The sequence below is a fragment of the Fusarium oxysporum genome, chromosome I (assembly GCF_013085055.1).
Source record: "Fusarium oxysporum Fo47 chromosome I, complete sequence".
NCBI classification, from domain to species: Eukaryota; Fungi; Ascomycota; class Sordariomycetes; order Hypocreales; family Nectriaceae; genus Fusarium; species Fusarium oxysporum.
The window spans coordinates 4,064,690-4,078,894 of NC_072840.1; the positions used below are offsets into that span (position 1 = coordinate 4,064,690).

Below are 14,205 nucleotides of genomic sequence, written 5' to 3' on the forward strand. Positions count from 1 at the left end.
GGCGGGCCGTGAAGTCGCATAGGTTGGTTCCATGTCATTTGGGGGAAGAGATCCGAGGGGTCAAGTCTGAGGGGTCCAGCAACAGAATTGAAAGCGTGGCGGGCGACCTGAACCGGTACAGTTTAGCTTGAAATTAGCGGTGTTTAGTGGCAATCATTCCGATGATGGGTGCTGTGGCTGCTATAATCTCAGTACCTACCTATGTAAGTGTCTAACTAACTTGGATGCCCGAGACATCTATATAAGTTGAATCTTCAGGTATCAGCAAGAATTCATTTTACGAACAAGAAGTTGTTGGAAGCGGAATTGCACACCAGTCAATGCCTCCACTTGTAACGAATGTGATTGCCTCGAATAGCAAAGTATTCACTTCAGTAGACCAATGTTTTTCCTCATCATGATGACTTCTACGCCCATCACATTCAACTAATGGGAGATTAGCATCTCCTGTATCTCCTCTCGAACTAATTTTCAACACCAACAAGCGGCGTTGGTGATGACTTAATCGCGTACTGACCATCATATACTCCATACCATGGCACTTTTTTTCATCCTAGCCGCTGAACTATAATCTTCATCCCAGGCTATCCTTACCGATAGACCCCTCAGGGGCTGAACCCCTGTTGTTGTGTTCCCCCAGATGTTGCTGTCTGTGGTACAATTCCTGAGCTTCAGGTGAACCTGTCACCCATGTGTAGTAGGGACCTCTCAGCCTCTTGAGTATCCGTATTCTCAATTATTTTCCTATGGATGGTTATTATCAGAGGAATTGTGATTGTAGGAGATCGGGGCTTACTCTATTATCCACCATCTATTTCGCGTAGTTCTCATGTTATATTAACATGGACCTTGAGTAGTATTGCCAGATGTAACATGCCCACGTTGACTCCCATCGGCTTTTATTACAACATTCGCTTGTTTCCCACATGGCAATTCAACGGTGATCATCACACAAGAACTTGAATGGCATCGCAGTGATACCTGAGTTAGTCAAGCCATTTGAGGAAAGCAACATTGTTTCTTTTTTCATCTGCAACATGCTACAAGCAGCTCTCCTGAAATCAGAACATCAACAACGAAGACTCCATCTTCTGATCACAACATAGGTCATTATTCCCTACCGTTTCTAGAAGCTTTATGGAAGTTTAGTGAGACTCGTGAAGACTGTGACTCTCAGCGCACTACAGACAAATAAATGTTCAGTAAATATCATATACCTAACTAGGTGAAAGGAAACCAGAATCAGTCACGTTTTAAATCCTGATATTTCAGTTCGTTAATACAAAACCGAAGGTGCCTCTATTCAATTCATATAATGGCCGGAGCTAAAGTATTTCCTTCCCGACCGCCCGGGCCTTATCGGAGCCGCTTATCGCTTATCGTGGTTTTTTTTTCCTTCGGCGGACCAACAGATCAAGACGAGGTCGATATTAACACCCTTGCTATCCTGTGGCTTAAACGGCTCGAATACCACGGCGATTGACTTTTCAGGCCTACGAATCGCACAATAAGCACCGCCGTAACCCTTCGATACGCATAATGGCCGAGCCCAACCCTTCAGCGCAGCAGCCCGCTGCCGGCACCGGCGCAACGTACAAGGCGCCCACACCAAAGCCGAAACAGAACCCAGCTCTTCGGATGATGGGTCTGCCAAATCTCCCTCGAAAACTTCCCTCACGCAACTGGCTTATATTTTGGGCTATCACTGGTTCTATTTCAGCTGCTATCATCTACGACAAGCGCGAGAAGAAGAGGGCTACTGCGAAGTGGAAGCACGCTGTTGCCCCTCTCGCAAAGGACATAATCCCCTCAGCAAGCCAACTGCCTCGCAAACTGACCATTTTCCTCGAGGCGCCTCCTGGCGATGGTCTACGGATTGCACAGGACCATTTTATTGAGTATGCCAAGCCCGTCTTGGCTGCCTCTGGTCTTGACTGGGAGTTCGTTCAGGGAAGACAACAAGGTGATGTGAGAGCTGCCGTAGCAGAGAAGATTCGTAGGGAGAGGAGGAAGTATGAGAGGCCAGATGAAGAGGACCTGCAAACAGACGAGGCTATAACTGAGTCATTGAGGAAGAAGAACCAGGTTCCAGAGTATGAGGGTGTCAAAGGCGATATCATCTTCGGCCGACATACATGGAAGGAATATATCAGGGGACTACACGAGGGTTGGCTTGGTCCTCTTGACCCTCCCGTAAAGCCTGAGCCTATAACAAAAACTGTCGAGGCGGATTCTGAGACTCCCAAGGCCGAAGGTGACCAACCCGAAGAGAAGAAGGAGGGCAAGAAGGAGGAGGAGGAAGAGAAGAAGCCTGAGCGACCACCCCAACCACTGCCCTACAACACCACCGCCGATTACTCCATCGCCAATCTCCCTCCTCAAATTCCCGCCGAGTTTTCCCCCGCAAACCCCATCCCTCTTCCCCACCGCCTGGGCTTCCGTCACACTCTGGTCCGCCTGAACCGCTTCTTCAACCGCCGCAAACTAGCCGACGAGATCGGCCGCGAGGTCGCTGCTGTATGCTTCGCCAACTCTTCTCGTGAGTGGCGAGAGGCCGATGGTCAGTATGAGCAGGAGCTCGTTCTAAAGCATGAGGAGAACGACTGGGTCAAGTCAGTTTGGAAGCCCGAGGACCCCCCCAAGCAAGATGATGACAACACCGCCACTGTGCCTACTGAGCCCCCCAAGGAGAAAATTTGGCCTGCGCCTATGGTCATTGACCCTCGATTAGCGCAGCGCATGCGGCGCTTTGAGATTGCCCCTGAAGATGAAGCCCGCGCCGCACATATCAAAGTCTCTGAGGCCGAGATTGAGGGATGGATAAAAGGAAGCTTCCGCAGCTTGTGGAACTATACTGTTGAATCAGTGACTGCCAAGCCCATGAGACCTAATGTTGGTAATGTGGACAGCGATGAGTAGAACGGAGTGTTGTTCTTTGACATAAAAAGGGGGCGCGGTGTGACAGGGGACACCGCTGTGTATGTTCATGTATTACTACAATTTCTGTTTTTCTGTTATGGAGTGCATCTCCTGGTCACGACCCAAATTTTGTATATTATACCAGGCGAGGGGCTGGTGCCAATGTAACACTAATGATAGAATGAGGTACGGCATCGAGCATGGTCTTGGTCTATTATGCTATATGATTCAATGGCATTTGATCCCCATTCATCATGTAGCCTCAGCGTTACTGTGGTTTGCTCAGACCTTCAATCGTCATTATCTGAATCGCTCCCATAACCCACCAATACTAGCCCCTTCTTCTCTGGTGGCTTGGCAGCTGACTGATTTGTCGTCCTGGACTTCTCATCCAACGTATCACGACTCGGGCCTTCGACTGGCTTTGTATCTTGCTTCCCAGTTTCTTTCTCCTCCGCTGCGCTGACTTTTCGCCTCAGCCCCTTGACATCTTTCTCTTTCGTGCGCTTCCTCTTACGACCAATCTCCCATGACTCGCCTTCTTCTTCAACACCAGCAGTTTCGCCCTGAGCAGTATCGCCCTTTTGTCGCTCTCGAAATGCCTTTAGACCTTCTTCCGTCTCTCGTTTCACGCGTTCCTCTTCTGCACGCTTGTTGGCGCGTATCTCATCCAAGAACTCTATCTCGTCATCATCCAATGCACGAAACTGGTTACGTAGTTTGGTCTGCTCTTCAAATTCGGCCTGTTTTGCCGCTGTTGTGTTCAGTTAAAAATGTGAAATGATCTTAAGAAGGGCCTTACCTTTGTTTGCCTGGAGGACGTCATATAAGGTCTTCTCGCCTTCTCCTGCAGCAGCCTTGATGCGCTGTTCCTCGCGCTTCTTTCTTTCGGCTTCCAACTGTTTCTCGACCGCTTCCCATTCTTTGGATTTAGCGGAATTGTGCAGCGGCTGTTGAGGTGTTGATTCTGTGCCACTGGCGTCTTTCGAGATCTCTCCAGATGAGCCGATCTTGCCAGCCGATACGAAGCGGCTAGGCATTATCTGACCTGGATTGGAGGTTACGTCTTGAACGGTCACGTCTGGTGAGAACAAGGAAAGCAATCATAAGACTATTATCACGTTCTATAGGTATGTGGAAGCTGAGACTCAGCTTGAGGATGTTTTAATGAGTGCTCCAACTATCCGATAATCTGCCGGTCAACGGCGCAATTAGTGAGTCCACTTCAAAAGCCATCACAGACAGTTTGTGCACAAATCAGCTCGGAAACGGTAAATAGTAGCAGTCATATGATAATATTTTGTGTTTTCATTTTAGCAAGTCTCGGTACGCAAGCTGATTTTTCCTTCTTCTTTTGCACATGAGTCAAATATGAGTAGCAATCACGAGTCACCACCTCGCGTCATCTCTCGCTCCATAAACAAGGAGTATCCTGAGAATGTCATCCTTCCACAGACATCTCGTGAACCTTCCAACAACTGCATCAGGTTCGTTCAAATGGGCTGAGCCATTCAAATCATTACCAAATAATTTTGCTTTCAGCACCTTTTATTTGCGCACATTGTACACAAAAACTACTACCTATAGACAGCTCTGAATGGCTGAAAAAAATACATTCGGTTGTTGAATGGCAACACCAAGGTTCCAAGCAGTTGATTCTTGCAGGCTGCATTGGATCGTGCCCTTGCATGATGCTCAAATATTCCGTAAGAATCATACCAAGTCGTGAGAAAAGATGCAATAGCGATAAAAAACATAGTCGGCAATATAATGAATCCATTAAGCCGACGTGACGAAAAGCAGATGCCAACACCCCGTTGGTAACATCTCACTGTAATGCCCGACACCGAAACCTGTGAAAGACAAGAGTCAAGAGTACAATTACTCGTTTTCCTTGGCGTCAAATCTGAAACCACTCCAGGCTGGAGCCGTGACGATGACGAACCCCAGGGAAGTACAAACAATATGATATCAAACCCTATGATCAAAGTGATCAAATCCAATTCCTTTGTTTTACCCGCTGAACGCAATGCATAACCCCGTCGTGTGAAACCGTTTCCTGTGGTCAAAATTCATATCTGCCACTTGCAATAACAAAGAAAAGAAAAAGAAGAAAAAGGGGAAATATGTACCGTCCTCAAGATTCCTGTCGCATAGCTCAGTCCATCCGACCTATGGTACTCGTGTCGAATCGACTTTCATATCGATCTGTGCCACGACGAGATCATGAAGGGGAAAAGATGGTCAGAATAAATTGTGACCAGATTCGCACAATCCTGCGTTTACCACAGAATCTAGTGTCGAGTGAATGGCAGCGATCAAGTTCTGCTGAGTCGCCATCTATAACAAAGATACTGCGCTTGAGATTTATGCCCATGTCCGGTCATTGTCCGAGCCTCAAGTGAAGCGGCGATATACTCGAGTTGGAGTATGATGAGGGCGGAAATGTCGAACAGAGGGAAACCATGCGCGCAGAAGTCTTTGGAAACCAAGAAACCGCAAGTCTATCGAGCTGGAACCGTGTAGTGTAAAATGAAAAAGCCGAACGCCAATTATGACCATTACAGAACGTTTAACCAATAAAACAACAAAGAAAAAGCCACATTTTTCGGACTTGAGTTGACGTTGGTGCGTCATGATGACTCGCGAGGAGAATGGATCAGGCTTTTCAGCTCCTGTCATCAAGTCGTGGCTGTAGAGTAAAATCCTGAGAATGATCCGCCGAAAGGTCATGGTATGAACAATTTTGTCGTGCCTGGGGTATCTGAATGCGAATTTATCGTTCTCGGGATGCGTGTAATAAAAAGGAAATCGTGGCCGTAAAAAAATGAAAACCCTGTAAAACTTTTTTCTTCTTTCCAAGACCGAACTGCGCTCGAATAGAGAGCCATTATGTGAAACTTTTGAAAAACGTTTAACCCATGACGGGCTGACTGTAGCCGTGAGGCACGAAATAAGGAGCCTGCTGCTTCATGGGATCCACACAAGCAGCGCAGCTGCACTCGGCAAGACCATGTTCCCACATGTTCTGAGAGTACGAGTAGTGGCCGCCGTAGGAGTTGTGGCGCGAGTTGGGATAGAAGGTAGTCTGAGCAGGAGGCTGAGGGTATCGAGTAGCATATTGAGTAGCAGCCTGTGAAAACCACTCGTTATAGCGCTCATTGCTCGACGTAGCTGACATGGCATAGTCTGGAGTGCCATATCCGGAATCGGGGGGCGTGAGGGGAGCACCCCAAGAGCTTTGGCCCCAGCCAGATTCGCGTGGGCGATAGCTTTGTTGTTGAGCCTTCATGGCCTGGTAACGCTCATACTCGGCAACCTGTTCCTGAAGGTAACGCGAGTGAGGTGACTGGCGCTGGCCAGAATATCTGGCGATCTCCGTGTCGATGGCGGGGACAATAGATGCAAGCCTCTCGCGGCTGGCCTGGGCGACCTGTCGCTTCTTGATTTCTTGCCATTCACGCCAGTTCTCAAGCCAGGCCTGGTAGTCCTTGCTCATATCGAGATTGACATACAGTCGCCAACCCATGGACTCGACCCATTCGAACTCAAGCGAGTTGAGCTCCGACACAGCAATGCCACTCACCTCAGACCAAGAGCGATTCTGGAAGGTGTTGTCATCGAGAAACTTGCTTCCCAGAAGCAGAGAAACAGTCAGGTAGCGCCAGACCTGACCCTCAGAGGCCTTGTAAGGACCCTGTCCCTTCAAGGTGTTGATTCTCTTGGCGAGATAGTTCATTCCAAGAAGAATCGTGGTACTGGGCAGTCGTGTTGAAGTGAGGATCTGAGACACGAACTTGCGAAAGGGCGAGGTCACAGCAGCCTCGGGTGTAACAACGCGAGTGGCCATCTCAGCAACGTACTCGGACATCATGTCGACCTCGTAATCGAGGACGGCACACACGCCTCCGGGCATGATGAAAGGATTGGGGTAGGTCCGACGAAGATCGGAACGCGACCTTTGTCGGAAGTTGAAGCTTTTTGAAGACCGTAAAGCGAAACTGCGGGTTTATACCACAGTTAAGACGGTCCTGTGAGCTGAGCGTGAATGCGAGCGTGCGTCAAGGCTTAGTCGACAGTAATCGACAGGAAATCAGTAGGCTACTCGGGCCATTTACTGATATGCTTTTCTTCGCGAGTTAGGGCGACAAGCAGGGATAAAACGTATACAGAGACGAGTCGAGACGATTGTGTCGACTTGTGGTGACGGTCAACTGGGGGGACCGAAATAGAATTGCTTTTGTCGTGAACGAGAATAAATCAATGTCGATGATATATAGTAAACCTCGTGTCTGAGATCCAACCAATCTGTACAGCTGGCTGTTAGTTCTTCATTCTTGCATGATCGGCAGTGCATCGGGAACGAAAATAAACTGGTCAGGTTGTCTTCGTAGTCGTAGATGTAGAGTGCAAGTTATCGAAAGGTAGAGCGATGAAGTTTGGGAGCGCGCTGGTCGGTTAAAAAGCAAACAAAAAAGGCAATTCGGGATAATGCTCCATGTCGGCAGCATAAACTCGAAGGTCGTTCCGTCGAACAGACAAGGACCAGTCGTTTGTGAACAGAGCAGAAGCTAAAACGAGTTGCACTCACCAGAATGAACAAAAGGACGGTCGTACGAGAGTAAGGAAACGTATAGCTGAAGGAGGAGGAGGAAGCCCTGGGACCGCAGATCCGAAAGTTACTGGTGAGGATGAGACTCGAGGTCGAGACTTAGAGCAGGCAGGTCGGAAATATGCAGCTTAGTCTACAGTAGCAGCGGGCTGCAGAAGAGACACGGACAGGGCAAGGAGAGAGAGACTCGCGCGAGAAAAGGACCAGAACCCTAACGTCGACAAACCAAATGAAGGCCTGCTGACTGGTGATTGTCAAGGAATTGGGAGGATTCGGTTTCTATCGTGGAGAGAGGAAGAGGATGAGGGTAGAGGAAGGAAAAAGGAAAAAGGATGATGAGGGAGGTGGAAGAGGATGAAAGAAGAGAAGAGTACGGACAGGGCCAGGAGAAAGATGAACGAACGGATTGGATGGCAAGATGGGGAGATGGGGATGGGGATGGATGGGGATGATGCACTGCGGCAGGGCCAATCCAGCCAGGGCCCAGTCCTGTCCAGCGACTGAAGTGCAGGCAGTTTTGGTGCTTGAGGTGCAGTACAAGTTGCAGGCAGTGTGCAGTTAGTGTGGAGGAGGGCGTGGCGGGTTAGGGTGAGGTGAGGTGAGGTGGGCTTCAGGTCAGGTCGGGTGTTCGTTCCTCCACTGTTGCGTTGCGTTGCAGTGAAGTGAGCCTGAGTGAATTTTGAGTGTGAGTTTGTGAGGTGGTGACTTGTGACTTGTGACTTGTACTGGCAAATACAAGCATCAGTACATGCATCAGAGTACGAGTACGCCGCTTTTCTCCAGCCAAGACGCAGGAATCGTCGTAGCAGTAACGGCTTCGGTACGTAGCCAAGACAAGCGTCAACGTACAACCAGCGTAGCGTAGTAGTGCCCGACAGTTGCCAGGTCCCCAGTCGCTTCACTCCCAGCCAGTTTTTTTTTTTTTCCTCCTCGAGCGAAAGGAGTCAGGCCAACAGGAGTGAAATGGGTGGATTCGAAATGGGCAAATGGGTGGATGGGGATGGATGGGCCCTCACTCCTCGTTTTCTAGTGCCTGCACCCCCTAGCAAGCCCAAGCCTGCAAGCCCCAGGCAATGCACCTCACGACCTACGCACGGAGCACAAGTGACGGCGGAGGGCGTGGAGCAGCAGAGCAAACAGCGAGTCGCGTTGTCGTTGACGAGTGAGCACTTGTCGAGACGAATCGAATCCTGGTGGAAGACTGTAGACCCTAGCAAGGGTGGAGTTCGGTTCAAAGTGGATCACGTCTCTGACTTGTGTGTATCTATAAGCGGTGGACTCCAGCCAAAGAATACACATCGCTCTGGCAAATGACGGTTGGAATTCCAAGGGGCCCAGTCAAAGGGACAGAAAGTGGCGCTCTGCTTAGGCTGGCTTGGAGGACGGGACAAGGACAAGGACGGGATGCGTGAGAAACCCAGCAGAACCATGAGTGGGAACTTCATTCAACAAACTGACCAAGCAGAGCGCTTACTGCTATGTAGCCAGAGGTCGTCACCACCACATTCACTGCGGTCGTGGGTCAACCTGCTTTACCTGGAGTACTGCACGGTACTGGGTATGAATCCCTGGTGTGTGTACCTCGCCTCATGCCTCACAGTATCTTACCCGGCAGCAAGTGATACTTTCAATATCAGTCATCCGGAAATTGTAAATAAAATCTAAGGAGTCATATGCGTCAGCATTCACGCATCTACAAATGTAAAACACGCGTACTCAAAGTATCGCGGCAAAAAAAAACAATGCTATCCATGTTCTTCCATCAGACAGGAAGATCATGTACATAGTATTGATGATTAACCAGGAAACTCGGAGTCTTCGGTGCAAAAAGGGTTCACATCCATCTTCATGGTCTACCAGGTACAGACAGTACCGCATCCACCTGGTAGTCATCCATCTCAGTGGTTCCACGCTTCCTTGGACTTGGTCGCCCTAGCGTCGCTTCGGCCAGGAGATCCACAGAGCCTTGCCAGCCAATGTTAGCTCAGTGGCTGATCCAGAGTATCATCATTCATCAATTGAAGCGGCTCGATGGAGGGAACGAGAGGGCAGACTTTACGATCTGGTTGTCCTGATGAGGACGGGATGCTCGCTACGATGACGAGAGTACTGCAGTTTCTCCCCATTGTGATGCACCTCGGTACAGGTCAGGCCAGGTACACTTCATACATATCCCGCAAAGTCATGGGGACTCACGCACTGCGTTATTAGCTTTCCGTTCACCCATCCCTGACAGGCTGGTCTGGCGTCGACTCCGAGGCGGCAGTGGACGCTATTTCTGGCATTTGCGACTCATACATAGTAAGCCCTCACCTGATCCGAGCCATCGGGGGCCATTCCTCCACTATTACTGTGACAGTTTGACGATGTATCGACCAAACGTAGAAGCTTTCATCAGCCAAGGTGATATACTGTTATGTCTAATAAATGACTGATGGGACGAATTCAGGCGTATTTTCGTATCACACTGGAATCTGCCATGTTCTGTAATCCATATGAAGTTACACACTTTGACTGGTTCCAGGGGCCAATTCTAACCTCCTGAATTCATTCTTCTAGCTTACCCAGGCACCTAGCTGCCTACCTACCTGTACCTAGGTCGTACCCAGGGCATCCATCCATCGGAAGCTCGAGAACCGTTATGTGCATCGAGCCAAGTCTGCCTGCAACACTGATGCCCAACCAATCATCGTTGTCGTGTTTTGGCCAGCAAACTTTCGTTCATTGAGCAGGCAGACACAGAAGGCAAAGCTCACAGTTGCCACGCTTGGGGTGGTTGGAGTCTGGAGACGTCACTAGCATGGGAGTCGCTGCCAGCCTTGCCCTTTTTCAGACTCAGGTCGCTCCTGATCATGCTCGTGGCTTAAACCGTCAGACGGTCAGCGTAGGGGAGAAAGGAGCGCCTCAGAAGAAAGCGCCAGATGGAAATTTCTGCGTGGCCACTGACTGATCTCTAGCATATCCTTTGCCTCATTCGTCCATCTCCAGAGTTTTTTTTTTAGTTTTTTTTTTAACACCACGTATTCTCTGGGTGGTTGATCTAATATCGCTACTAAACGGGGGATTTTTTTTTCTAGGGAAAAAAAAAAAAGAATTAGCTGCTGGAAAAAAGCGACCATCGTCATCACAATTATTACCATCCTTCTCTCGAATGCCGATCGGAACCACATTAGGCATTCTCTAACTACACTCTGTTCGGAGTCTTATCATTGGATGGAATATGTTGTGTGAAGCAATATCCGCATTATACACGTAGCTCAGCTTGAGACGCCAGGACGTCTTAGGGTCGCGTTTGATTAATCAAATCAAATGCAAAGAAATGAAACGAGATGATGGATTGCAAGCGACGTCAGCAACAATAACAAAACAACAACAAAACTCTGAGGCATGAAACGACCTGTCTCGGTGCCTCGGCCAGTCCTGGTCGTGATCCTCCTGGTTGCCTTCATTCGATATCTGGTTGGTCGGTTCATGTCTTCCCGCGCAGGTGATGCAGCAAGTTGATGGTGACCCACTCTTCCTCTTGAGGTGTGCTTCCAGAAACGCTTCCCTTCAACCACCTACAGAGAGAGATTTACAGTAGTCCAGGTACGAAAATACCGCGGGCCCGCAGGGATTCATTTACTCGTCGATCAGAAGAACTCACCGTTCTCAAGGCAAGCTAGACAACCAAGATGCAAGACACTAGCTGCCACCAGTCAAATGCTGAAGAGCCACGACTGCCACGCCTTCAATGTGGACCCAGGGTTCTTCGATCTGTCGCACTTCAGTTTTGAGAATAGCCTTTCGCCGTTTTTGAAGCACATGCCCTTGTGGTGGAACGGCTTGGATGTGCTGCATCATTCATGCTTAAAGAGAATTAGACCGTTGGTCTAATTTGATATTTCCTGATATGCCTGGTCCAACTTTCGATTCTTTGTGGGATGTAGGATGTACGCCCAAATACCTTTGGATATATCAACCAAGCACAACAGTTGGCTTGATATATGTTCCCAGAAATGAAGCGACACTTTTGGTGACAGACATTACGGCCAATAGCACCCCGTCCCTTATCATGGCATATATTCAGAATTTACTTACAGTCGCCAGCTGCTTGCATCAAGAAAGCTAGGATCCATCTTGAGCCGAGTGGTTTCTCTGACCCAGGAATGCGGAGGGAAATGCCTCAAGTCCACCATCGATGCTGTGCAAAATCTAGTGCGGGCGTCTAGGCCAATCTGCATCCAAGACCCCTTCTTACCCAGCGACTCGTTCGACAACTGCACTTGAGTGGGTGCACGCGATGCTAGATACGTACGTAACAGGCTCTCTTCGTCCAAGATGCTCACCGCTGTTGTCTTGGACCAATGCCACAAGCTGAGCAACCCAAGCCCTGCTCTAGGAGATTTGGATCCACTGGCCAGTGCAATCGCAGGCGAGCCAATACGTAGCGCCGTTCCCCCAGGAAATTAGCTGGTCAGCCATTTTGAACAGCCCTGAGGGGCTCCTGGCCAGGTTGCCATGTGAGCGCCTTGGCTTGGTTTTGATTTCCATTGATGAGACGAAACATGGTCAACATGGGCGGCTTGTCCTGGACTTTTCTTGACATGCAATTTTTCCGCATTTCTGGTTTCATGTGGCTAGCAAACCCCCATTCTCTAGAGACGGCTAGGTCAAGTCGTCTCGTTTAAGGCTATGCATCTTGTTAAACACGGCTGGGATGGACTCCGGTGTGGTTGTCTCCGTCAATTTGAATTGGCATCGTCTGGCATTACCACAGCCCTCATCATCTTCCTGGCAGTTTTCCCCCGAATGCTGCCCACTCAATTATGACGGATCTTATTGATCATGTTCAAGGAGCAGTCGGAATACGGGCAAGTCCTGGCCTAGTGATGCTACATCAACGAGCTCGGGACGAGATGCAACGGGTCTAGGGTCTTACCCAACAACCGAGAGTCAGTTGTTAGTTGCCATGTCCTGGTCACAGATTGTGGTCGTCGAGTTGGCAACTCTTCATCCGCTGTGCTATGTCTAGTCGTGTCAAGCGGGCCCTGGAATATCTGATAGCATTATCAGAAATGAGCGGCAGTGGTGGGTGGCATGATATTCTTGCTCGTGGATGTGATATCAGTATCATTTGATGGTCCTTCCCGCTCTAGAAAATCCCAGCACATGGTGGTTGTGAAGCTCAGTTTTATTAACATCGAATTCATCAATCAGTTGCCAGTGTTGAAGCGCGTTGCGTGGGACTAAATCAGAACATGGTGAGCAGGGACCATTGGAGCCGCGTTGATTAACGTCGGTATCCACTGAAGCCAGAGCTAATCGTGATGGAGTCGGTCCCTGCGAGCTGGTTGAGAAAGAGACTGTCTGCCCTAGTACGAATGTGGTATGACACATTCAATGGTTTGGGCATTCTAGATTTCTCAGGGTCCTTGAAGATCCATTGACGTCGAGAAATGGCAGCAGCAGGTGGTGCTACAACAGGTATCTTCTGCAAGATGGCCACATACTATCTTGTGAACGTTCAGACAGGGTCTCACAGCATCTCAAAGCTCCCAGCACACAACGTTACTGAATTGAGAGACGATGTCCAGCATCAAAGCTCTTAATTCGCTTCGACATGGTTTGACATTAGCCTGGTCGTGCCGCTTAGGGCATGGACCAGTGGGTTGGATGACCATTGAAGCCCTTGTGGGTTTTGACCGCAACAAACGCCTCTCTAAATCCTAACTCGCGTGACAGCCGCCGCTGTTTCTACTAGGTATACAGGAATCAACCTATCCGAGATATGGCTTCGACGGGCCATCATGGAGCGGACCCCTCATTAAGCGCTTGGGCCTTTAAGCACTGGCCGGTGTTGTGCATCGTGCAGGGCGAGTTAATGTGATAATGTTCCCACAAAGTGACAAGTCTCTGAGAAGGAACCGTGCATCCCGAATATGATATTCATTTTTGGGATGCTTGGTGCCTGGTGGGTATGCATGATTACTTGAAGTTTGAAGGGCCATCAACTCCCAGAACCGCTTTTGCTGGATTTAGTGGATTGTTCTGAATGTAGCGAGCAGGACGTCGATATATCAGTCGCTTCTAACTAACCCGCGGACATGAGCCGCATCAACGAGCGCTGTTGTAGTTGCGAACCGAACATGACCAATATGTGGCATTTGGATGGAGCGGTGTGAGCTGCATATGACCGAAACATCTATCAGTGGCCAGGTGCCTCTGGAATTCGAGTTCAAGCGCCTCCCATGGTTACCGACAATATGGGAGGGTTGGTTGTATATCTATGCATGTCTTGTCACCTTCAAAACAGGTGCTACCCTATATCGAATCATAACGTATTTGTCCGTAGGGTTTCATCCGGTTTTCATTCGACCAGTATGAATCCAAGTCTTGCTGCCATGGGGAACTGGACACCATCAGTTCCAGCGGGCATGACCCGGTTCTGTTCCCCGGAGCTTGTCTACCTGTCATGATCATCACCCTCATGACAACGTTGGAGGCAACCGTGAATGATCACAACCAATTGCCTAGAAGAGACGCGGTGGTGCCTTGCATCCTTGTTATATTCTGGCCGTCGATTTCAAACCGAAAGAGAAAAGCCAGATACCTATTCGTGGCTGGTCTAAAAGTCACACTTAAAATATGCTGTTGCTTGAGGAGTGCCAGTACTCACAGGGGGACTCAGCAAC

At 49.2% G+C, this 14,205-nt stretch overlaps 3 protein-coding genes across 3 annotated transcripts; 1 reads left to right on the top strand and 2 right to left on the bottom strand.

Moving 5' to 3' along the window:
* Positions 1–1,415: 1,415 nt before the first annotated feature.
* FOBCDRAFT_6126 (mitochondrial import inner membrane translocase subunit Tim54) lies at positions 1,416–3,303 on the top strand. Its single transcript, XM_031182609.3, has one exon. It carries the CDS (start codon positions 1,540–1,542, stop codon positions 2,917–2,919), a length of 1,380 nt encoding a protein of 459 aa, XP_031043377.2. The 5' UTR covers positions 1,416–1,539; the 3' UTR covers positions 2,920–3,303.
* Positions 3,065–4,040, bottom strand: FOBCDRAFT_6129 (N-terminal domain of NEFA-interacting nuclear protein NIP30-domain-containing protein). The gene is made up of 2 exons (XM_031182610.3): positions 3,722–4,040; positions 3,065–3,673 (listed from the first exon to the last, which is right to left on the bottom strand). Exons 1-2 carry the CDS (start codon positions 3,957–3,959, stop codon positions 3,210–3,212), a joined length of 702 nt encoding a protein of 233 aa, XP_031043378.2. The 5' UTR covers positions 3,960–4,040; the 3' UTR covers positions 3,065–3,209.
* Positions 4,041–5,742: 1,702 nt separating this feature from the next.
* FOBCDRAFT_6137 (uncharacterized protein) lies at positions 5,743–7,288 on the bottom strand. The gene has a single exon (XM_031182611.3). It carries the CDS (start codon positions 6,833–6,835, stop codon positions 5,834–5,836), a length of 1,002 nt encoding a protein of 333 aa, XP_031043379.1. The 5' UTR covers positions 6,836–7,288; the 3' UTR covers positions 5,743–5,833.
* Positions 7,289–14,205: the final 6,917 nt, after the last annotated feature.

Coding starts and splice junctions, on each gene's coding strand:
- FOBCDRAFT_6129 (XM_031182610.3), bottom strand. CDS start 3,959: ATGCCTAGCCGCTTCGTATCGGCTGGCAAGATCGGCTCATCTGGAGAG. Junction 3,674..3,721: donor CGTCCTCCAGGCAAACAAAG/GTAAGGCCCTTC, acceptor TGAACACAACAG/CGGCAAAACAGGCCGAATTT.
- FOBCDRAFT_6126 (XM_031182609.3), top strand. CDS start 1,540: ATGGCCGAGCCCAACCCTTCAGCGCAGCAGCCCGCTGCCGGCACCGGC.
- FOBCDRAFT_6137 (XM_031182611.3), bottom strand. CDS start 6,835: ATGCCCGGAGGCGTGTGTGCCGTCCTCGATTACGAGGTCGACATGATG.